Here is a 24,647-nt window from a genome sequence, read left to right on the forward strand (position 1 = left end):
CTCCCTCCCTCCCTTCTTATTTTTCCTTCCCCCTTTCCTCCTGGGGGATGTTTAGCTGAGAGAAGAGAAAGTAGAGAGGGAACAAGAGAACCATATTTCAAGATTTCAAAGGGTGTCCCATTGAGAAGAGGGAAACTGATATTCTCTGGAGACCAGGGCACAAGGGAGCAATGGTTTTATAGACTCATAGAGTTGGAAGAGACTTCATGGGCCATCCAGTCCAATCCCCTGCCAAGAAGCATGAAAATTGCATTCAAAGCACCCCCGACAGAAGGCCATTCAGCCTCTGTTTAAAAGCCTCCAAAGAAGGAGCCTCCACCACACTCCTTCTTTGTATGTACATATGATTTGTAAGCTGCTCTGAATCCCCTTCGGGGTGAGAAGGGCAGCACATAAATGACGTAAATAAATACATAAATAACTTCGGGGCACAGAGTTCCACAGCTGAACAGCTCTCACAGTCAGGAAGTTCTTCCTAGTGTTCAGATGGAATCTCCTTTCCTGTAGTTTGAAGCCATTGTTCCGCGTCCTAGTCTCCACAGCAGCAGAAAACAAGCCTGCTCACTCCTTGCTGTGACTTCCTCTCACATAGCTATCATATCTCCTCTCAGCCTTCTCTTCTTCCGGCTAAACATGTCCAGCTCTTTAAGCCGCTCCTCATAGGGCTTGATCTCCAGACCATTGATCATTTTAGTCGCCCTCCTCTGGACACATTCCAGCTTGTCAATATCTCTCTTGAATTGTGGTGCCCAGAATTGGACACAATATTTCAGATGTGGTCTAACCAAGGCAGAATAGAGGGGTAGCATGACTTTCCTGGACCTAGACACTAGACTCCTATTGATGCAGGCCAAAATCCCATTGGCTTTTTTTGCCGCTGCATGACATTGTTGGTTCATGTTTAACTTGTTGTCCATGAGGACTCCAAGATCTTTTTCACACGTACTGCTCTTGAGCCATGTGCCCCTCATTCTATATTTTTGCATTTCAAATGGCAGGGAAAGAGATTCGACTGAAAAAATTAGGAAGAGTGTTGTAGGCTGCCTCAGAATGTGATGGAGTCTCCTTCTTTGGAGGCTTTTTCACAGAGGCTGTCTATTGGGAGTGCTTTGATTGTGCCTTCTTGCATGGCAGGGGGTTGGATTGGATGCCCCTTGGGAGTCTCTTCCAGCTCTAGGATCCTATATCAGGAGAAGGCAATACAGAGTCTCATGGATACACTTTTTCTCTCCCATCCATCCTCTCATCCTGACCCTTTTGGGATCCAAACATTTCCCATCTTTCCTTCACTTCCTGCCTTCAAAAGAGAAGAGGAAGGGGAGGAAAGAGCAGGGAGGGGGCTTGGGGAGAACCCCCTCCCTCCCAGCCCACTATTTGGCCCCCAAGTTAGAAAGTTTGCCCATGCCTGCACTAGAGCATGGATCCACTTTAGATCCAGTTTCTGCTTCCTGCAGAATTCTGGGGCTTGTAGTTTAGTGAAGCAAAAGATGGCTGAGAAGTTTAAAGCCACCTTTCTAAACTACAACCCCCAAAATTCTGCAGGAGGCAAAAACTGTATTTAAAGTGGATCCATGCTCTAGTGTGATGAGGTCCAACATTTTCAGCCGTGGACTTCCCAAGTGGTAAGGAGCCCTATCTGAGACAACTATCCCAGTCTCAGCTGTGTCAATGAGATACGTCTGTCTCCATGCTGCAGCATGGGGTTTGCCCCCCACACAATGGCACGGTGCTGTCCCGGTTCTGCCCTTCCATGTCCATGTCCAGAAGAGTCTGGCGTAAGGCCGCGCTTCCCTTGGCGGCCTCCCCGGGTGAGGAGAGATGCGACGAGCTTCCGAGGGAGATGAGTTTCCAAGGGTCAATGCGGTGCCGGCCTGAGGCCGGACGAGGCCGCGGTGCAAAGGCCAGTGTCCGGGGCCGCTCGACTGGCATGGCGTCCAAAGAGGCCTTGTGACCGGCCGGGGAAATGTCTGGCAAACGTGGGAAAGGCAACATTTCCTGTAAACCTAAAGGGGAAACAGACAGAGAAGAACGTGAGTTTGAGACACAAGCTGCATTTATCCTGTGCCAATCTCTCCCACTAACAACCGGTAACAATCTGGAGAACATGGAAACACCTCCAGATGTTCCTTAACTATTAACACCATCTGCAGCTACATTTCTGGATGAAATCCCAATATACCTGCACAGGTGCTACCCTCAGAGTCTAGTTTACAGGAGGACAAAATGAGTCCATTGCCCCAATAAGAGTTCTGCCCTCAGTGTGTTGCTGTGAGTTTTTTGGGCTATATGGCCATGTTCCAGCAGCATTGTCTCTTCACATTTTGCCTGCATCTGTGGCTGACATCTTCAGAGCTTCTGTTGGCAGTGAAGCAAATGGGCCACTCAAAAACAGGAGAACTCCAGACAATAAACAACCAAAAGCTAGTTAAAGGTCAAGGTAAACGTTTCCCCTGACGTTAAGTCTAGTCATGTCCGACTCTGGAGAGTGGTACTCATCTCCATTTCAAAAAACAAAGAGCCGGCGTTGTCTATAGACACCTCCTAGGTCATGTGGCCTGCATTACTGCATGGAATGCCATTACCTTCCTGCGGAAGCAGTAACTATTCATCTACTCACATTTGCGGGTTTTCAAATTGCTAAGTTGGCAGTGGCTGGAGCTAACTGCAGGTGCTCACCCACTCCCCGGATTCGAACTGCCAATATTTCAATCCGCAGCTCAGTGGTTTAATCTGCTGCGCCACTCGGGGGGCCCATAAAAGCCAGTGAACACATCCCAAATAGAGGATGCCTCCAGGCAACAAAGGCCAGACTGTTGTTGTTGTTCATTCGTTCAGTCACTTCCGATTCTTTGTGACCTCATGAACCAGCCCACGCCAGAGCTCCCTGGCGACGGTCACCATTCCCAGCTCCTTCAAGGTCAAGCCAGTCACTTCAAGGATGCCATCCATCCATCTTGGCCTGACTACCTCTATGCAGATATCTTCACTGATTGACTTTGCAAACTTCATGAGAAATCAAATGCTAATTCAAGCTTGCTAATTGCAACATTCCCACTTGCTTTAAACAGACAAGGGTTCTTTCTCCCACCCTGGACATTCCACAGAGAGAGAGAGAGAGAGAGAGAGAGAGAGACTCTACTTGCTTCACTGCCAACAGAACCTCTAAAGATGCCAGTCACAGATGCAGGGGAAGTGTTAGGAGAGAATGCTGCTGGAACATGGCCATACAGTCCAAAAAACTCACTGCAGCCCAGTGATTCTGGCCGTGAAAGCCTTCAACAATATAGTTTTGCTTCCAATCCCCAAATTGCAATCGAGTAAGACTCAAGTTTAACACTCAAAAATACAGCTGATGTATCCAAAGGAAAGCAACAAGCCATTGCCAAAGGAATACGAACACTGCAAATACGAGAGCTGTAGCTTCAATAATTTAACCCCATGGGAGCTTTGCAAGGGATGCATCCAACACACTTTTGGATGGATGAACCAACGTAAATTCTTAGTGAAGTTTCGGATACAATGAGCTGAACATAAACACCAGGGAAGCTTTTGCTTCAGGAACTGAGGCTCACCTTTGCAGTCCCCACCCTGCAGACCCTGACGGATGGCCCCATCGGATGGTGTCCGGCGGTGTCCCCTATTGACAGCCTGGGTGGCGCTGACATGAGTCGGGGTGAGCGACTGCCGGGGGTCCTTCTTGAAGCTCTCGATGGTGACGTCCACCAGGGGGTTGTGGCGTGGAGTTGGCGGGGGGCTCTCGGGAAGGCAGGGAGGCTCATACATGGGGGCTTCATCACTGTCCGAAGGCAGAAGGGACTTGGTGGAGTTGCAATCCGAGAGAGAGGAGAGGGAGAGAAGGGTAACAGAACTGGGGGGACCTGAAGCAGCACGGGCCATCAACCCTTCGCCTGCCAACTCTGCCAGCTCGGCGCCCAGGGCAATGGAGGCCAAGATGGAGGCACAGCCCAGCAGCACGAGCTCACTGCGACGATGATTGTGGTGGGAGGCTGCACCCCGCTTGGGCCACTCTGAACTCGATGGTAGGGTCTTCAGACTGACATCTCCTTCTGGCGGTGGCAAGAGGGGCATGTATGGTGAGTGAGGTGTGCTGCCCTCCTTCTCCGTGTACTCTTCTGCGGTTGCAGAAAGAGAAAGGAAAAGTTAGTATTTTAGTCAGACACATTTGTCCATTCACATCAATGACATACACTAGTAAAGCTTTACATTAGCTAAGTACTTTTTTTTCTCATCACATAAGAAAAAAACTATTTGCTTAATAGTAATATTAATTATTATCTGCTACACAAACAGATGTCTCAGAGTAGTTTGATATGTTAACAACAAGATTAGTATACAGCAAACAAGATCACTATACTGGCTTTTCTATTGGCTAACAAGTCGGACACTTCCCAAGTGTCTAGGACTGTAATGTATTAGTGAATAATGCATGCAGATCCCTTCCCAAGTGTCTAGGATTGTAATGTATTGGAGAATAATGTGTGGCCTTTTGCGGCTGACAGATTGTAATTTTGTGAGCACCAATTGTTTTTAAGTGCAGGCCAGGGACTTTAGGCACTGTGCCCAGTGTGCCGATCACCACTGGGACAACCTTGACTGGTTTGTGCCAGAGTCTTTGCAGTTCAATCTTTAAATCCTCATATTGTGTAAGCTTTTCCAGCTGCTTCTGGTCAATACTGCTGTCGCCTGGGATTGCAACATTGACGATCCATAATTTGTTTTTGTTTTCCACGATCGTGAGGTCAGCAATATTGTGCTCCAAAACTCTGTCAGTCTGAATTCAGAAATCCCAGAGTAGTTTGATATGTTCAATACTTATTATTATTATTATTATTATTATTATTATTATTATTATTATTTGATACACAACAAGATTAGTATACAGCAAACAAGATCTCTATACTGGCTTTTGTAAGTGTCTAGGACTATATATATCAGTGAATAATGCGTGCAGATCCAAGTAGAGTGCCCTTTTGCAGCTGACAGATGGTAATTTTGTAAGCGCTGATTGTTTTTCAGTGTTGGCCAAGGTCTTTAGGCGCTGCACCCAGTGTGCCGATCACCACTGGAACCACCTTGACTGGCTTGTGCCAGAGTCTTTGCAGTTTGATCTATTATCATTATTGGAACAAGTCAATGTTCAAGGAGGCATAAGGATACTTTCTTATATAGTAGGTGTTGGGTAACCCCTTTCTCCACCCTCTTCCAAATTGAACAGCTACTGCTTTGGGAAGGGATACGCCAAAATGCTCCTCTGTGCCAATGCACAATGAGAAGTGGTTGACCTCACATTTGTTTCCTTAATTACAAGTTGTGCTAATTGATTCTCTGTCACCATTACATAGTATCTTTAGCTTTTGGATCCTGTGGGCAGAGTTGCAAGGAGAGGAAGGAAGTGGTCACAACAGAGCCCTATTTCCCCCTGTTGAGGTTCAGAAAGCACCAAAGAACCTGAGTCATTGATATGCCAGAGCCTCGGTCTTGAAAATTTGAGTCCAGGCCAGAATACATCAACATTTCTTCTATGCCATTTTAGAACAAGAACAGGCAACATTTCCTCTCCAAGCATCCAAACAACCATCAAACGCCACCTGCAAAACTAAGCTCACCCATCTCATTGAGGCTAGCAAAGCCTCCAGCCAGTGGCATATGCTTTGGAGACTTGCCCAAGTTGGGGGCACTGGAGGACCACTGCTTGCTGCCTTCAGACAGAGACTTCAACCTGTACAAGTGAAAAAGAAGAATGACCTCAATCTGAGAGGCTGAACCCACTCCAATCTCCTTCAATGAGATAATCTTGTTTCTCCATCCCAACCGTAACCCTTCCTGCTGCCCCATTGTTACCCTCTCATTCACTTCTAGGTTCCTCACCTTTCTTCTCCTCCTAGTCTCTCCTTGTGGACAGTGGAACTGGGGCCCCACGTCCGGCCTTTCTTCTTGGTCCCCACCAGCTCCTCCTTCTTGATCGCAGTGCTGCGTCCCCATGTCCGGCTTCCATCCAAGGGTGTCACTAGGAAACCACAAGGAATGGGATTTTACAAAGGGTAGAGCAACGTTTCTCAACCTGAGGGTTGTGACCCCTGGGCAGGGGGGCCGCATAGGGGTGTCACAGTATTTTCTGTTGATCATGGGAATTCTGTGTGGGAAGTTTGGCCCAATTCTGTCGTTGGTGGAGTTCAGAATGCTATTTGATTGTAGGTGAACTATAAATCCCAGCAACTACAACTCCCAAATATCAAGGTCTAGTTTCCCCCAACTCCATCAGTGTTCCCATTTGGGCATATTGAGTATTTGTGTCAAGTTTGTTCCAGATCCAGCATTGTTTTAGTCATTGGTGGAGTTCAGAATACTCTTTGATTGTAGGTGAACTATAAATCCCAGCAACAACAACTCCCAAATGACAACATCAATCCCTCCCCAACACCATCAGTATTCAAATTTGGGCATATTGGGTATTTGTGCCAAATTTAGCCCAGTGAATGAAAATACATCCTGCATATGAGGTATTTACATTATGATTTATAACAGTAGCAAAATTACAGTTATGAAGTAGCAACGAAAATAATTTTATGGTTGGAGGTCACCAAAACATGAGGATCTGGAATGAATAAAGTTTATTGCACTAGCCATAGGCCATGACATCAATAACATACAACCTTTATAAACACATTCCAATATAAACCAAAACCCATTCAAAATTTAAAAAAACTAGATCTTTAAAATTTTGCTGGCAGAAACCTAACAGTAGTGTGTGTCCTCCTTAACCTTCTCCCTTTCCCTATCTGGACTCCAACGAGGATTTTGCTACTCTGTCTCTGATCTTTTGGGCTGCAATTGCAAATGTGGCTACTTTTAGTGTTACATTTTTGTCATAATCTGCTAGCAAGTCACCGATTACGGCCGATTCTTGCCATGCTGCCCTTTCTTCAAGGAGTGTTCCCAGAAGATTTTTTCTGGGATCATTATACAGAGGGCAGTGTAATAGATAGTGTGTTAGATCTTCTTTATCCCCAGAGCCACAAATGCAAAGCCTTTGGGCATGGGGGATCCCACATGAGGATCTGTGTTAAGGTGTTGTGGCATTGGGAAAGTTGAGAATCACAGGGGTAGAGGAACAACAGGCATATTCCCCAAAGCAGAGTTCAGAAGAACTATTTGCTCAGATTTTGTTGTTGTTGTTGTTTATTCATTCAGTCGTTCAGAAGGAAAAAGGAAGAAGGGCCGACCAAAGGCAAGATAGATGGATGGCATCCTTGAAGTGAGTGGCTTGACTCTGAAGGAAGTTGGGGACTGACAGGGAGCTCTGGCGTGGGTTGGTCCATGAGGTCACAAAGAGTCGGAAACGACTAAACGAATCAACAACAACACCAGGTTCCCAAGCTAGTAGTCAATAAAACAGAAATAGATGTTTTTCTGAAACTCCCTGCTCAGATTACAATTCTCTGAATCCCCAAACAGCATAGCGAGGGGCCATGGTGGCAGGGAGATTTGGAGAGCCGTGGTGCACAAAAGTAGCATACTTAAGCTTTGCATCCGAAACTGTGTTCGCCTCCAACTGGTGCCCATGAGACGGCGATTGGCCTTATGTATGAAGCCAGTGTCTCTACGTCCCCCACAGAAAGAAATCTCTTAGTGGTGGATGAGGACTCCAGAGGTACTTACAGCGAATGGCACGGAGACGTGGGATAATGTTGGGGCTGCCAGGCGGACTGGCCCCATTGGACCCCAGCCCTTTCCGACGGTCAAGAGTCGGGGATGCCTGCACTGTGATCTTGTGTTCAAACCCTAAGGAAGAAAGAGGAGTATAGCATGTCAGAGGGAGAGAAAGCGAGATTATACAATCTCCCCAATGAATTGGTTCTTTCCGATCCTCTCTAGGGGTGCATCAATACCAGGGAGAAAGAGCAATGTTGCAATCTTTTGGAAGATTAAATTGGGGCAATGTAGAAAATGCACCAAAAGCTAGCTCACAGCAGATAGGACCATTAGTCTGTTAAATACGTGTATTTTATAGAATGTTTATGATGATTATGTGTTTTTAGCTATGTTGTAATCTGCCTTGAGCCACAAGAAGACGTGGGTAAGAAATAAAATTATTATTATTGCTGTTATTGTTATTATTTGATACACAAAAAGATTAGTACACAGCTAACAAGATCACTCTGCTAGCATTTGTCTTCGATCACATGTCAGGCACTTCCCAAGTGTCTAGGATTGGGTGATGTATCAGCGAATAATGTGTGCAGATCTCAATAGGGTGGCCTTTTGGAGATGACATTTGGTAATTTTGTCAGTGCCAATTGTTTTTAAGTGCAGGCCAAGGTCTTTAGACACTGCATCCAGTGTCCCGATCACCTAACCCTAACCCTAACCCTAACCCTAACCCTAACCCTAACCCTAACCCTAACCCTAACCCTAACCCTAACCCTAACCTTTACTTGCTTGTGCCAGAGTCTTTGCAGTTCGATCATTAAATCCTAATATTGTGTAGGCTTTTCCAGTTGCTTCTCATCAATTCTGTCACCTGGGACTGAAACATTGATGATCCATACTTTGTTTTTGTTTTTTTCATGATTGTAAGGTCAGGAGTATTGTGCTCCAAAACTCTGTCAGTCTGAATTCGGAAATCCCATAGTAGTTTGATGTGTTTGATAATAATAATAATAATAATAATTATAATTATAATTATAATAATAATTATAATAATTTTTATTATTATTATTTGATACACAACAAGATAAGTACATAGCAAACAAGATGACCATGTTGGCTTTTGTATTTGATCATACGTCGGACACTTCCCAAGTGCTAGTGTGATGTATCGGTGAATGATGTGTAGGGTGGCCTTTTGCAGCTGACAAATGGTTATTTTGTCAGCACCGATTGTTTTTAAGTGCAGGCCAAGGTCTTTAGGCATTGTGCCCAGTGTGCCGATCACTGGGACCAACTTTACTGGCTTGTGCCAGAGTCTTTGCAGTTTGATCTAATAATAATAATAATAATATTGCCCGGCCCCAATGGGTCCCCAGTGGGAACACGGGGTTCTGTGCCTCCCCCTTCCTCATCCCCTTTGGGGTCCCTTCAGTATTCAATGCAAGGGCTCAGGATCTGCTTCCCAGCCTGTGCACCTGATGGGAGGCTGATGCGGTTGCCATCACGCAGCTTCAGGCGAGAACGTCGGAAGTGCCCCTTCCGCTTCTTGACCCGGGGCCTCTCTTGGCCCATCTGCATCATGATGAGGTTCAGCTCCCGCTCTACAATGTCGATTTCACGCTCCGCCAACTCCTGTTCACGCCGGCGTAGCTCTGCTTCCTGGGTCTTCTGCTCCTGAGCCGCACGGAGCAGCTCTTCCTCTCGGCTCCGCAGCTCCTGGAAATGACAAGGAAGGCAAAGGATGCATCCACATTGCACAAGTGTAGCAGTTTCACAATAATGTCCAGGGAGGGAGAAAGAACTTTTGTCTCTTTGAGTCAAATGTGAATGTTGCAATTGATTAGTATTAAATGCCCTTGCAGCTTTAAAGCCCAACTGTTTCCTGCCTGGGGGAATCCTTTGTTGGGAGGCAGACAAGAGTACTTTCTCCCACCGTGGACATTCCACAGATATATAAACCTCACTTGCCTAGTTTCCAACAGATCTCACAACCTCTGAGGATTTCTGTATCTGTGGAATAATGTCACTTTGATTAGCATTAAATGGCCTTGCAGCTTCAAAGCTCAGTTATTTCCTGCCTGTGGGAATCCTTTGTTAGGAGGCAGGAAGCAGCCAGGCTTTGAAGCTGCAAGGCCATATGATGCTAATCAAGGTGGCCAATGGCAACATTCACACTTGCCTCAATCAGACAAAAATTATTTTTCCCACCCTGTACATGATTCCACAGATATATAAACCTCGCTTCCCTAGTTTCCAACAGGCCTCACAACCTCTGAGGACGCCTGCCATAGATGTGGGCAAAATGTCAGGAGAGAATGCTTCTGGAACATGGCCATGTCTGGAAAACTCACAACAACCCAGTGATTCTGGCCATGAATGCCTTCGACAACAGTATTAAAAATTCCTAGTTAATAATAATAAAAACATATTCCAAGTCAAAAGCTACAGCACCCTTTAGTCCTTTGCTTGAGAAATAGGTTTTTTAATACAATACAGCCCCAAGTAGCCAAAGCCACACTTTGCCCACCTCACCGCTACACCATCCTGATCTAGGATATTTGCAACAAAGGCTCCAGGTAATGAGTTGACAAACAAGCAATGGCTTGGAAGAAGTGCATGGAAATCTGAGCCAAAGCAATGGAAATGGGGACTCACTTTCTCCTTGGTCCTCAAGTCGAGGAACATGCCCGCAATCTCCACTTTCCAGTCCTGCTGCAAAGAGTGAAAGGACTCCAATGGCATCTGGAACATTGCAGACTGCTCTATTGCCACCAGCTGCTGCAGGATGGAGCTGAAGTCTGGCCGGGAATGAGGGTCCGAGCTCCAGCACTCTGCAAAGAGGCAGAAAAACCAAGAATGGCTTAAGCCTAAGGCAAGCATTAAAAGTGACACCCACCTCACCCACCCTGAAAACAAAGTCCATCTTAAACTGCTGAGCTTGTTAACCGAAAGGTCGCAGGTTTGAATCCAAGGAGTGGTGTGAGCTTCTGTTGTCAGCCCCCGCTTCTGCCAACCTAGCAGTTTGAAAACATGCAAATGTGAATAGATCAATAGGTACCACTCTGGCAGGAAGGTAATGGTGCTCCATGCAGTCATGTCGGCCAGATGACCTTGGAGGTGTCTACAGACAACGCCGGGTCTTCGGCTTAGAAATGGAGATGAGCACCAACCCCCAGAGTGGGACACGACTGGAATTTTAATGTCAGGGGAAAACCTTTACCTTTTACCTTACCAAACTTACTATTTAATCATGTTTTATTGTGTTTTAGTTTATTTTAGTTAACAATTAGAGGAGTTTTCGAATAGTGATGAGTGTTGATTTGTTTGTGTATTCTTTGCCTTTTATTGTTGATATGGTCAGTGGACTAATCAATAAACCTATCAATAATAAAAATAATAATAATAATAATAATACACTTTAGTTTTCTTCTACCCTTCTCCCCTAGAGGACTCAGAGCGGATAACAATATTTACATACATTGGCAGACATTCAGTGCCTTTACAATCAGATCCAATGAGACACACAAAGGCAGAGGCTTCTCCTTCCATTTCCGGCTTCTGGAGATGGTGCTCATCTCTGGCTCTGGGGAGGTGTTTTTCTCCATTTTCAAGTCAAAGAGCCTGCGTTGTCACCTCCTGGTTGTGTGGATGGCAAGACTGCTTTGCCTTTTCCCACCGAAGCAATACCCATTTATCTACTCACATCTGCATTTTTTTGAACTGCTAGGTTGGCAGGAGCTGGAGCTGACAGACAGGAGCTCACCCCATCACACGGATTTGAACTGCCAACCTTCAGGTCAGGAGTTCAGCAGCACAAGGGTTTAACCCAGGCATGGGCAAACTTCAGCCCTCCAGGTTTTTGGACTTCAACTCCCACAATTCCTAACAGCCTATCGGCTGTTAGGAATTGTGGGAGTTGAAGTCCAAAACACCTGGAGGGCTGAAATTTACCAATGCATGGTTTAACCCATTGTGCCACTGTGGCTCTATAGCAAAATGTGTTGCAGGATGTCCCACAAAAACAAAGTTTTTTACAGTTTAATAAACTTTTCCCATGTTTTTATACTAGAGTCAATTAGATAATGGACATGTTCCATTTTCAGGCTACAATTCCCAGAATCCCGTAGTCAATAATGTCAATAATCTCCTAATCTTTGTGTGGAACAAAGAGGGAACAAGATGGAGTAGGAAAAAAGCAACTGGGTTTCCAGAAGTGAGTATTGGCACACGGTGGTAGAAATGTGAAAGTCTCCTTTGCAGGTGCTATCTAAGGTGCTGTACCTATTTGCAGGATAAACTCCAGCACCATGGAGAGCTCCAGATAAAATCCCAGAGTGGAATCACTACTCCATAGATCCCAGACCCAGATAGGGAAGGTCAGGGCAAAACAATTGCTATGGAAATAGGGGAGGAGGGATCGGCAATCTGGACCTTGTTTGGCAGCTTTAGGGTGGGATGGTAAAAGGGTGTCCACACTATCACCCACATTATACCATCATAGTGCCATGGTTCCACTTCAGTTCACATGGTTCCATATAGAATCCCGGGATTGTAATTCTGGGAGGGACATTTAGCATTGTCGATCTAAACTACAAGTCCCAAGATTCCATAGGATGCAGCCATAGAAGTTGAACTGGAATTGCCTCCTGGCAACCCAAATCTCCAAGGAGGCAGAGATGGGGAAAACCTGAGTCTGTGCCTGTTTCTCACTCACCCTCAAGCAAGTGGGCAAAGGGTTCGGGGCAGGTGGAGGGGATGGGCAGCGTCAACTTGTTCATAGCCACTCCATAGGCCACGGCAAGGGCGTCGATTTCCCGGTATGGGACTTCGCCAGTCAGCAGTTCCCACAGCAGCACCCCAAAGCTAGAGAGAGAGGAGAAAGACAGGAGGCAGGGAATGAGTGGGCAAAAAACAAGACAGATACATATGCAGACAAACACAGTTCCCTCCCTGCACAGAGCTGCTTCCAGTGGGGCAACGGGGGAATTCAGACACTTGGCTTAATGGTTTCTAATTGTCTTACAGGACCACTGCCAGATGGTAAGGTGTGGCACTTCCCATTTCAAAATCTTCATTAGCCTCCTTTACTACTTTTCTCTCAACACCCAAGTTCAGAAAGGGGAAAACATTTCAGCTTTTCCTACCCAGTTCCCAGTGCCTTTATCTATTTATTTATTTGTGGCACAGCGGGTTAAACCACTGAGCTGCTGAACTTGCTGACCAAAAGGTCAACGGTTTGAATCCGTGGAGTGGAGTGAGCTCCCACTGTTAGCCTCAGCTTCTGCCAACCTTTGAAAACATGCAAATGTGAGTAGATCAATAGGTACCACTTTGGCGGGATGGTTACGGCGCTCCATGCAGTCATGCTGGCCACATGACCTTCGAGGTGTCTATGGATAACGCCAGCTCTTCGGCTTAGAAATGGAGATGAGCACCAACCGCCAGGGTCGGATATGACTAGACTTAATGTCAGGGGAACACCTTTACGTTTACCTTTTATATTCCACCCTACTCACCCCGAAGGGGACTCAGGGCAGATCACAGGACACATACACGGCGAACATTCAATGCCATTAAAACCTTTACCTTAATTTCTCTACTCACAGCTCCCAGCTGTTTTCAAACTGCTTAGGTCAGTGGTTCTCAACCTTCCTAATGCCGCGACCCCTTAACACAGTTCCTCATGTTGTGGTGACCCCCAACCATAAAATTATTTTCGTTGCTACTTCATAACTGTCATTTTGCTAGTTATTAATTGTAATGTAAATATCTGATATATAGGATAAATTTTCATTCACTGGACAAAATTTGGCACAAATACCTGATATGCCCAAATTTGAATACTGGTGGGATTGTGGGGATTTATTTTGTCATTTGGGAGCTGTAGCTGCTAGGATTTATAGTTCACCTACAATCAAAGGGCATTCTGAACTCCACCAATGATGGAATTGAACCAAACTTGGAACACAGAACTCCCAGGACTAAGAGAAAATATTGGAAGGGTTTGGTGGGCATTGACTTTGAATTTGGGAGTTGTAGTTCACCTACACCCAGAGAGCACTGTGGACTCAAACAATGATGCATCTGAACCAAACTTGGCACAAATACTCAATATGCCCAAATGTGAACATTGGTGGAGTTTGGGGAAAATAGACCTTGACATTTGGGAGTTGTAATTGTTGGGATTTATAGTTCAACTACAATCAAAAAGCATTCTGATCTACACAAATGATACAGTTGTGCTGAACTTCCCACAGAGAACCCCCATGACCAACAGAAAATACTGTGTTTTCCGATGGTCTTTGGCGACTCCTCTGACACCCCCTTGTGACCCCCCACAGAGTCCTGACCCCCAGGGTGAGAAATGCTGGCTTAGGTGGACAGTGAGCTGGGCTGAAGGTCAGGTGCTCACCCCGACCTGGGCTTCAAATTGCCAACCTTTTGATTGGTGTGATATATTGCCCAATAGACTGAAATTCAGCTGATGGAGTTTTCCGAATCCCCAAGAGAAGTTTCTGCCAGTCCTATACAAGAGCTCTGTTGGGGAAAAAAATGCCCATTTTCTACAAAGAAAAGTTACCCTCGCTTTTCCCCTCTCCTTGCCTTACCTCCAAACATCACTGCTCTTGGAGAAGAGGGAGTGCCTGATGACCTCGGGTGCCATCCAGGCGTAGGTGCCCGCTGCACTCATCTTGGTGGTTTTGTGCCACTCGCGGGCCAGGCCGAAATCGGTGATCTTGAGGGTGCAGTTGCTCAAGTCCTCATTCTCAATGCGCTCCAGGATTAAAACTGGAAAGAGGCAGGAGAAATGGCAGATGGTGGAAAGGAAGGAGGGAGGGAAGGAGGGAAGGAAGGAAGGAGAAAGGGAGGGAGGGATGAATGTCACAAAAAAGAGGAGGCATGGGCACCGTTTCCAGCTGCTTTAATACTTGATGGCTTGATAGCTTTTAGCCCATTTGTTTTCCTAATGGGATGGATTTCAGGATTTGATCTGTTTGATCATAGCCACCCATTGCATTTTCGGAACGATGGTATATTGAGCAAGCCTCACCCTCTCTGCCATATTGCCATTCCTGAACACACATCAGAAGATAGAGTTTTTTGCACATTTTGATACCATTTGAATTCCCATGGTGCCACCCTGTGGAATCCTGGGAATTGATCAAGTTCTAGTGCTTTTTGCCAGAGAATTTTAAGAATTTGCAAAAATTCATGCCCTGCCAGAGGTCTTTTCCCCCCTCTCCTTGCCTTACCTCCAAACGTCACTGCTCCTGGAGAAGAGAGAGTGCCTGATGACCTCAGGTGCCATCCAGTGCCCAACATAACCCATGTGTTACTATTCTGCCTCCTCAACATTTCCACTTTCCAAATGGCCCATCCTCTCTTTCCTCCTGCCATCTTCTCCCTTTGTCCCTAGCTTACTGTAAAAGATGCAAACTAAGATCAAGATGCAAACGTCATTGATATTTCATGAAACTCAGAACTGGGAGTGAGCCTTCCCAGTAGCTCTCCTAAATTGTGTGTTTTTCTTCATATATCATCTTTTCCACCTGGAGCACACTTGATGTTGCTTGGCCACACATATCCCAGTTATCAACTGTGAAATCTTGTAGAGCAGGCATGGGCAAACTTTCTAACTTGGGGGCCACTAGCTAGCACTTCGTGCTAAGAGGAATGGCTGTCCGGTGATGGAAGGAAGGAAGGGAAGGAGGAAGGAAAGAGGGAAGGAAGGAAGGACGAAAGGGGAGAAGGGAAGGATGAAAGGAGAAAGAGGAAGGTAAGGGAGTGAGAGAGGGAGGGTGAAAGGGAAAGATGGAAGGAAGGAAGGAAGGAGGAAGGAAAGAGAGAAGGAAGGAACGATGAAAGGGTGGAAGGGAATGGAGGGGTGGAGCAAGAGGGAGGGAGGAAAGATGGAAGGGAAGAAGGATGGAAGGAGGTTGAGGGTGGTAAAGAAGAGGGAGGGAGGTAAGGAGGAAAGAAAGAGAGAAGGAAGGAAAAATAAAAGGGATAAAAGGAAGAAAGGATGGGAGGGAGGGTGAAAGGGAAGGGTGAAAGGGGAAGATAGAAGGAAGGAAGGAGAGAAAGAAGGAATGATGAAAGGGTGGAATGAAGGGGTGGAGAAAGAGGGAGAGAGGGAAGGAGAGAGGAAAGAGGGAGGGAAGTAAGGACAAAAGGGAGGAAGGATAGAAGGAGAAAGAGGGAGGTAAGGATGGGAGGGAGGTAAGGAGGAAGGAAAGAGAGTAGGAAGGAAAGACAAAAGGGAAGGAAGGAAGAGTGAAAGAAAGATGGAAGGAAGGGAAAAAGAAAGGAAAAAGAGAAGGAAGGAAAGAAGGAAGGAGGAAGGAAAGAGAGAAGGAAAGAATGATGAAAGGGTGGAAGGGAATGGATGGGTGGAGAATGAGGGAAGAAGGAAGGAGAAAGAGGGAGAGAGGGAAGGAGAGAGGAAAGAGGAAAGGGAGGAAGGACGAAAGGGAGGAAGGATGGAAGGAGAAAGAGGGAGATAAGGAAGGGAGTGAGGGAGGTACAGAGGAAGGAAAGAGAGAAGGAAGGAAAGACAAAAGGGAAGGAAGGAAGGGTGAAAGAGAAGGATGGAAAGAAGGGAAGGAGGAAGGAAAAAGAGAAAGAAGGAAGGATGAAGGAAAGAGAGAAGGAAGGAACGATGAAAGGATGGAGGGGAATGGAGGGGTGGAGAAACAGGGACGAAGGAAGGAGAAAGAGGGAAGGAGGGAGGAAAGAGGGTGTCGTATCTTCAATACGACACCCTTTCAAATATTTAAACATGCTATCACATCACCTTCTCTTCTCCAGGTAAACATATTAACCTCTCTAAATCACTCGCCAAAGGACATGGCTTCAGATGCTCCGTTCCAGATGTGGCTGGATTGCAAGTCAAAGCATCCTTTCCAGCATGGTCAATGGAAAAGAGTGCTGGGAGTTTCGGCCCAGGCATGGCATCGAAAGGGATGCATGAGCTGCACTCCTGACTGAAGGATCACATTTGGAAACTTCATCCCACAAGCAGGAGTCTAATTTCTTACTACAGTTTCAGATGTTGTTCGTTTAAACCACATGGAGATCTACAGTTAGAACCAGTGTCCTCCACAAACACAATACTGCCCACCACCCAAGTGAAAGCTTTCATACAGGGACAATTCCATCCTAGATTTTCTGTGTTTCCTCCACCACAGACATCCCAGTGTTTCTTACTCTCTCCATTGCTGTGGAATTTGCATGATCCCACCCACTGCCTCTCCCTTAACCTTTTCCTATTCTTTTCTATAGCACACAGCAAACAGAGGACTTGATCAGCAACTGAACATACTAGAAAGGTTTGGGGAGAATTCACCATGATATGTAGGAGTTGTAAGTCCTGGGATGTATAGTTCACCTGCAATCTAAGAGCACTCTGAACTTCAACAACGATGGACCTGGAACTAACTTGGCACACAGGACTCCCAAGTCCAACCAAAAAATACTGGAGGTGTTTGAATAGATTTATAGGAGTTGTAGTTCACCTACATCCAGATTGCACTATGAACCCAAAGAATGATGGATCTGGATCTAACTTGGCATGCATACCCAAATTTGAAAACTGGTGGGTTTTGAGGGGAATTAGCCTGGACATTTTAGAGTTGTAGGTATTGGGATTTATAGTTCACCTGCAATCAATGAGCACTCTGAACTTCACTGAAGAGGGAATTGGTTGAAACTTGGCACACAGAGCCCCCACAACCAGCAAAAAAATACTGGAGGTCTTTGAGGGAAATTCACCTTGATTTGGGGGAGTTGCAGTTCACCTACACCCAGAGAGCACTGTGATGGATCTGGACCAAACTTGATTTTGTCATTTGGGAGTGGTTGTTGCTGGGATTTATAGTTCACCTACAATCAAAGAGCATTATGAATTTCACCAGCAATGAAATTGAACCAAACTTGGTACCAGAACTCCCATGACCAAGAGAAAATACTGGAAGGTTTTGGTGGGCATTGATCTTGAGTTTTGGAGTAGTAGTTCACCTATATCCAGAGAGCACTCTGGACTCAAACAATGATAGATCTGGACTAAACTTGGCACGAATACTCAATATGCCCAAATATGAACACTGGTGGATTTTGGGGAAAATAGACCTTGACCTTTGGGAGTTGTAGTCCCAAGGATTTATAGTTCACCTACAATCCTTGAACGCACCAATGATAGAATTGGGCCACGCTTTCCACAGAGAACCCCCATGACCAACAGAAAATACTGGAGGAATTTGGGAGGAATTGATAATGACGTAGTTCACCTACTTCTGGAGAACACTGTGCACCCAAACAACTATGGGTCTGGGCCAAATTTGGCACAAATACCTGATATTAACCCTCAACATCTGTTTCTAGTGCACTCCTCCTCCCCCTCTGTACGAAGATCCTTGTCGACCCTATCTTGGAAGTGTTCTGCCCTCATAAATAGCTCACCCCACTGCTGTCTCACCCCCTGTTTTTATCCTTAGTATTTTATTCTGGATATGCGGCCTGCTCATTGCTTTGTTTTATGAATGATTTTATTGTAATTTTATATGGTTTATGCTGTATGTAATTCATTGTGTTGTTGCTTATGTTTTGATTTTATTGTGTTGTTGTTTATGTTTTGATTATTGTATTGTGCTGATGGGCTTGACCTCATGTAAGCCGCCCCGAGTCCCCATTAGGGAGATGGTGGCGGGGTATAAATAAAGATTGTTATTATTATTATTATTATTATTATTATTAATATCCAAATGTGAAAACTGGTGGCGTTGGGAGGATTGATTTTGTCATTTGAGAGTTATTGTTGCTGCCAAAGAGTGTTCCTAAGACCATCTAAAATATGTGTTTTCTTGTGGTCTTTGGCAACCCCTCTGAAACCCCCTTGTGACCTCCCCAGGGGCCCTGACCCCCTGGTTGAGAAAGGTTGAACCTCAGATTTAGCATTGCTTCCCAGAGTAGCAAGTGCTTATTTTGAGCAATTTTCCACCTTCACCAGAATTTTTTGGGCCAATGTAGGGACTTGGAAGAGCTTCAGAGGAAGGCCACATGTGGCTCATGAGTCACAGTTTCACCATGGTATATGGAGTGGGATGGCAACACTGCACCCCCTTCCCCCCTTCCAGAGCCTGATCTCCCACCTCATGGGACTTACTGTTGATGGACTTGAGGTCTCGGTGGATGATGGGAACGATGGCTTCATTATGGAGGTAGTTCATGCCCCGGGCAATCTGGACAGCCCAGTTGACCAGCACATGGGGAGGCACCTTCTTGCCGGCGAGTGCCCGGTTGAGCGCCCCTCCGCGAGCATACTCCATCACCAGGCACAAGTTGGGCGGGTTGAGGCAGACGGCTTTGAGGGCGATGATGTTGGGGTGGCGCAGCATGGCGAAGAGCCGGGCCTCCTGCCGCACACTCTCCGCCGTAACAGCAATGTCCTCCTCGGGATCTTGGCGGGTGGCCTTCACGGCGACCTCTTCCCCGCGCCACAGCCCCTTGTAGACCTTCCCAAAGCCCCCCACTCCAATGATCTCATCCAGTTCCAGCTCCTGGAAGGAGATTTCTAGTGGAGGTGGGAAGGTGAGGGAGCCCTGGATCTGGGTGTACTTGTGGTTGCTGGTGACATAGTTGCTTGGGAAGATGCCCACTTTGTCCTGGAGTTTGCCCGTCCACCAGCCCTCGTCCCCAGAGATGGTGGAATCCTTCGACAGGACTTCTACCAGGTCTCCCCTCCGCAAAGTCAGCTCCTCTTCCGCCGCGGCCTCATAGTCAAAGACAGCCGTCCAGACCGGGTTGGGGGTCATTGGGCCAGTATTCCAAGCCCCAAAAGTGTCCTGCGCCTCCTTGCATGCTGGCTCCATGGAGATGGTGACCAACACAGGCCCTGTTTGCCGGTGGGTCACAGCCTTAAATGCCTCATGGGTCCAATGGGGTCAAAAGGACAACCGCATCTCCTTTGGATTCCAATTTTCTCAATTCTCTGCAATTTCCTTCCTTTGGGGCTAGCCATCCTTCTTCTTCTAAGAAACCCCCTTTAACTTCCCTTTTTATTTCCATTTTTTTCCAAACTCAGAACTGAGGCAGCAGCAACAATTTTCCTGGAAAGGTTCTGAAGAGTCAAAAAGCATATTAGGCTCCGAAGATGTTTGAACAGAGGAGGAAAACCTGCAAAGAAAAGGTGGTCATTATCAGAATTATTATTACACAACCAAACAACAACAACAACAACATGTGACATCTTAGTTTTTAGGACTCTTCCTGGGGTTATTTGGAGAACTCACTCAGAACTTGGCATAGACCACATCAGCTCTAGTTTGTGAGGCCCCTTCCACACAGCTGAATAAAATCCCACATTATCTGCTTTGAACTGGAATAGATGGCAATGTGGACTCAGCCCAAAGCAGATATTGTGGGATTTTCTGCCGGTGGCGCAGTGGGTTAAAGCACTGAGCTGCTGAGCTTGTTGATCAAAAGGTCGCAGGTTCGATTCCGGTTAGCAGCGTGAGCTTCCGCTGTCAGCCCTAGCTTCTGCCAACCTAGCAGTTCGAAAACATGCAAATGTGAGTAGATCAATAGGTACCGCTCTGGCGGGAAGGTAACAGCGCTCCATGCAGTCATGCCGGCCACATGACCTTGGAGGTGTCTACGGACAACGCTGGCTCTTCGGCTTAGAAATGGAGATGAGCACCACACCCCAGAGTCAGACATGACTGGACTTAATGTCAGGGGACTACTTTTACCTTTAAAGCAGCTCCACTGGTTGATTATAAGTTGCCAGGTCCAATTCAAGGTGCAGGTTATGCCCTAAACTGTTTGGCCCTGCCTATCTCTGCAATCGCATCTCCCGCTATGAACCGGCGTGGACTCTTAGATCTGCCAGGGAGGCCCTCCTCTCACTCCTACCACCATCATCAGCACGGTTGGTGGGGACGAGAGAGAGGACCTTCTCGGTGGTGGCCCCGTGACTTTGGAACACCCTCCCCAGAGAGATAAGACAAGCCCCATCACTATCCTCCTTCCACAGGGACCTGAAAACTTGGTGGTTCTAAAAGCCTTTGAAAATGTTTAGCCCTACCCTAGCCATCATCTAGGACCCTGCTCTGCCCTTTCTCCACTTCCCCAGCCCTATGGTACTGGGGCCTGAGTGGTCTTCCACACAGCCATATAACCCAGACTATCAAGGCAGAGAATCCCCTGTATCTGCTTTGAACTGGGTTATCTGAGTTCACATTAGCCCTTGTCCAGCCCTTTCATAGCTGACTAGGTCCACTTTGTAATTCTGGCCATTGATATTTTGAATCCCATCTGATGGAGTAAACTGGCTTTTAAATGTTTGTGATTGTTGTAATAGGATTATGTTTATGTTTTATAATGGTCATTTTTGTATAGTTTTTGTGTCGTACAGCAATTGAATGTTTTGCCCTATGTTGGAAACCACCCTGAGTCCTCTAGGGGAGATAGAGAAATATATAAATAAAGTATTATTATTATTATTATTATTATTATTATCATTATTACTTTTAGAGAAAGGTAAAAGTTTTTCCCTGACATTAAGTCCAGTTGTGTCCAACTCTGGGGGTTGGTGCTCATCTACATTTCTAAGCCGAAAAGCTGGAGTTGTCCGTAGACACCTCCAAGGTCATGTTGCTGGCATGACTGCATGGAACACCGTTACCTTCCCGTCGAAGCAGTACCTATTGATCTACTCACATTTGCATGTTTTTGAACTGCTAGGTTGGCAGAAGTTGGAGCTGACAGTGGGAGCTCACGCTGCTCCCCAAATTCGAACCTGTGATCTTTCGGTCAGAAAGTTTGGCAGCTCAACGGTTTAGCCCACTGCACCACTGGGGACTCCATTATTATTATTATTACTACTACTACTACTACTACTACTATTACTATTATTATTACTGATATTCTGGGTTATATGGCTGTGTGGAAGGGTCCTTCCACATGGCCTTATATCCCAGAATATCAAGGCAGAACCCACATTATATGAATGTGGACTCAGATAACACAGTTCAAAGCGGATATTGCAGGATTTTCTGCCTGGATATTGTGAGATATAGGGCTGTGTGGAAGGACCCTCAGATATGGTTATTGTGATTTTTCATGGTTGAGCATATGAAGACTAGTATATGGCATATGTTCTGTATCTCAAAAGATAGTGTTGATAGGAGAAAGTTGGTGCCATTTTTGGAGTCACTGGGTCACAACAGACCCCAAAATAGGGATAACATTTGAGGCAACAAAGGGCCCTTCCACACAACCATATAACCCAGGATATCAAGACAGAAAATCCCACAATATCTGCTTTGAACTGGGTTGTCTGAGTCCACACTGCCGTATAATCCAGTTCAAAACAGAAAATGTGGGATTTTATTCAGATTATTATTATTGTTATTATTATTATTGTTATTATTATTATTATTATTATCGTGTAGAAGGGGCCTGAGGCCCTTTTTACACTACCCTATATCCTAGGATCTGATTCCAATCTATCTGCTTTGAACTGGATTATATGAGTCTCCCCTGCCAGATAGCCTGGGAAAAGAAGATAATCTGGAATCAGATTCTGGAATATAGGAGCAGTGTAGAAGGGGCCTGAGTGGCCTTCCACACTGCCATATAACCCAGAATATCAAGGCAGAAAATCCCACAATATTTGCTTTGAACTGGGTTATCTGAGTACACACTCAGATAATGTGGGATTTTCTGCCTTGATATTTTGTGATGTAGGGCTATGTGGAAGGGCCCTATATCTCAAGATCTGATCCCTGGCGATTTTCTTTGAACTGGATTATCTGGGTCTCCGCTGTCAGATAGTCTGGGAAAAACAGATAATCTGGTACCAGATCCTGGGATAAAGGGCCAGTGTAGAAGGGACCTGAGTGGCCTTCCAAACAGCCACATAACCCAGCATATCAAGGCAGAGAATCCACCCTCACGACCTCTGAGGATGCTTGCCATAGATGCAGGCAAAACGTCAGGAGAGAATGCCTCTAGACCATGGCCATACAGCCTGAAAAAACCTACAACAACCAGTGATTCCGGCCATGAAAGCCTTTGACAATCCACCCTATTTACTTTGAACTGGGTTATCATAGGGCCCTTCCATACAGCCCTATATCCCAGAATATCAAGGCAGAAAATGCCACAATATCTGCTTTGAACTGGGTTACTCAGATAATGTGGGATTTACTAGGTTCTTGTGGGATTTTTCAGGCTATATAGCCATGTTCTAGAGGCATTTCTCCTGACGTTTCGCCTGCATCTATGGCAAGCATCCTCAGAGGTAGTGAGGTGGGTACAGCTAGTATTTTGGAAAACCTTACTTACTTACTTACACAGGTGATCCCTCGACCTCACTACCTCTGAGGATGCTTGCCATAGATGCAGGCGAAACGTCAGGAGAAATGCCTCTAGAACATGGCCATATAGCCCGAAAAAAACCCACAAGAACCTAGTGATTCCAGCCATGAAAGTGGACATGTTCGACAATGTGGGATTTCCTGCCTTGATATTCTGGGATATAGGGCTGTGTGGAAGGGCCTGTAGTTCACACTGCCATATATTCCAGTGGGATTGTGGAAGGGGCCAAACTAGTCTTATTCCAATCTGCCCCTTTAAAGGAAAACAATCCCTGCAACCTCCCTGGGTTTGCCAATCTCTTCCCAGCTGAATGCAGAGAAGAAAGAGGCCATTATGTGCCCCACCAACACCACCCTCTGAGGACAGGCAAAGAAATATATCAATGCAAAGCCATATTAAAACGACAACAGAAAAGAGCCCTTCTCTCCTCTTATTTTGCCATGTCTTTGCTCAGACTCCTGGTGGCTTGGATTGCCGCAAAACAAAATAAATAAAGAGGAGAGACCCTCGCAAACCAGTGATGCCCTCCCAATGGCATAGGTATCATCTCTCACACACAAAGGCTGGGCAGAGTGGGGGCTGGCATGGGCACCAGCTTGGCATAGAAAACCTTATGCAAGATGTTGGTGGGGGATAGTGGTGGGATGGAGAGTGGGCGCCTTGTTCCATTGGGCAAAGGATGGAGAGGGTGAGGCCTAGGTGAGCAATGGAAAGATCCAAACCTCTTCACCATCCTCACAACCTCTGAGGATGCCTGCCATAGATGCAGGCAAAACGTCAGGAGAGAATGCTTCTGGAACATAGCCATACAGCCCAGAAAACCTACAACAAACCTCTTCACCTTCATTGGCTTACCTTTCTTAGCCAGGAGGGGAGGAAATAAAGGGAACCTCACCAGTTTGCAAGGCGCAAGGTGCCTCCTTCTCTCCCTCTCTCCCTCTCTCTCTCCATCCATTCACCTGCTTGCCAGTCTGTGGGGCAACCCCCAGAGCAGCCCCCTCCCCTTTGGCAAGAGGGAAAAGAGAGGAGGGGAAAGAGGCGAGGCTGGTGGTCCTCCTCCTTCCTTGGATGCTCTTCCCGGCGGAGATGCGGCTTTGGTTCCCACCGATGGGAGAGAGGGAAGGAAGCAAAGGAGAAGGAAGAGATGGTACCCAAGGGTACCCCAGGGGTTGCTCTTCCCCCTGGCAAGGCTCCGGGGGTCCCTCCTTCCCCGCAATTCCCTCCCTTGCAGCCGTCGCGGGAGGACCTGTCAGCTGGTGCCCGGCTGGGCAGGAGGAGGAGGAGGAGGAGGAGGAGGAGGAGGAGGAGGAGGGGAGGTGCTCCTGGCAGGCTGGCTGCTTGGAAGGAAGGGCATGATGGGACTCGTAGTTCCAGGTCTTGCCAAGCGGGGTGGGTGCCTTCAGCTTGGAGCAAAGAGGCTGAGAGGTGGGCACTAGAGAGCCCTGTCCAAATATCTGAAAGGGTGCCTCATTGAAGAAGCAGCAAGCTGGTTTGCTGCTGCACTCATGAAGCCCTGGATCCCACTTTTCCATCCCACTCATCCCACTGAACATGTCAAGTGGGTTGCTGTGAGTTTTCCGAGATGTACAGCCATGTCC

The 24,647-nt window shown here is 46.4% G+C and overlaps 1 protein-coding gene across 2 annotated transcripts; it reads right to left on the reverse strand.

Annotated features, from left to right (window-relative positions):
- Positions 1-24,316, reverse strand: LOC132780126 (mitogen-activated protein kinase kinase kinase 10). 2 transcript variants are annotated; one of them, XM_067460865.1, is made up of 11 exons: positions 23,945-24,316; positions 18,833-19,842; positions 14,280-14,460; positions 12,386-12,534; positions 10,327-10,502; positions 9,147-9,387; positions 7,681-7,803; positions 5,890-6,028; positions 5,628-5,740; positions 3,573-4,133; positions 1-2,003 (listed from the first exon to the last, which is right to left on the reverse strand). In XM_067460865.1, exons 2-11 carry the CDS (start codon positions 19,536-19,538, stop codon positions 1,666-1,668), a joined length of 2,727 nt encoding a protein of 908 aa, XP_067316966.1. In that variant the 5' UTR covers positions 19,539-19,842; positions 23,945-24,316; the 3' UTR covers positions 1-1,665. The 2 variants fall into 2 exon arrangements, with proteins under 2 accessions (XP_067316966.1, XP_067316965.1); XM_067460864.1 differs by having other exon boundaries at positions 23,905-24,316.
- Positions 24,317-24,647: the final 331 nt, after the last annotated feature.

This window comes from Anolis sagrei, chromosome X (genome assembly GCF_037176765.1).
Source record: "Anolis sagrei isolate rAnoSag1 chromosome X, rAnoSag1.mat, whole genome shotgun sequence".
Taxonomy (NCBI): domain Eukaryota; kingdom Metazoa; phylum Chordata; class Lepidosauria; order Squamata; family Dactyloidae; genus Anolis; species Anolis sagrei.

Excerpts from the sequence above, each read along its gene's own strand:
- LOC132780126 (XM_067460865.1), bottom strand. The coding sequence starts at position 19,538 with ATGGAGCCAGCATGCAAGGAGGCGCAGGACACTTTTGGGGCTTGGAAT. Across the intron at positions 9,388-10,326 it reads ACTTGAGGACCAAGGAGAAA|GAGCTGCGGAGCCGAGAGGA; the intron begins GTGAGTCCCCAT and ends TGTCATTTCCAG. Across the intron at positions 7,804-9,146 it reads CCGCATCAGCCTCCCATCAG|GGTTTGAACACAAGATCACA; the intron begins GTGCACAGGCTG and ends TTTCTTCCTTAG.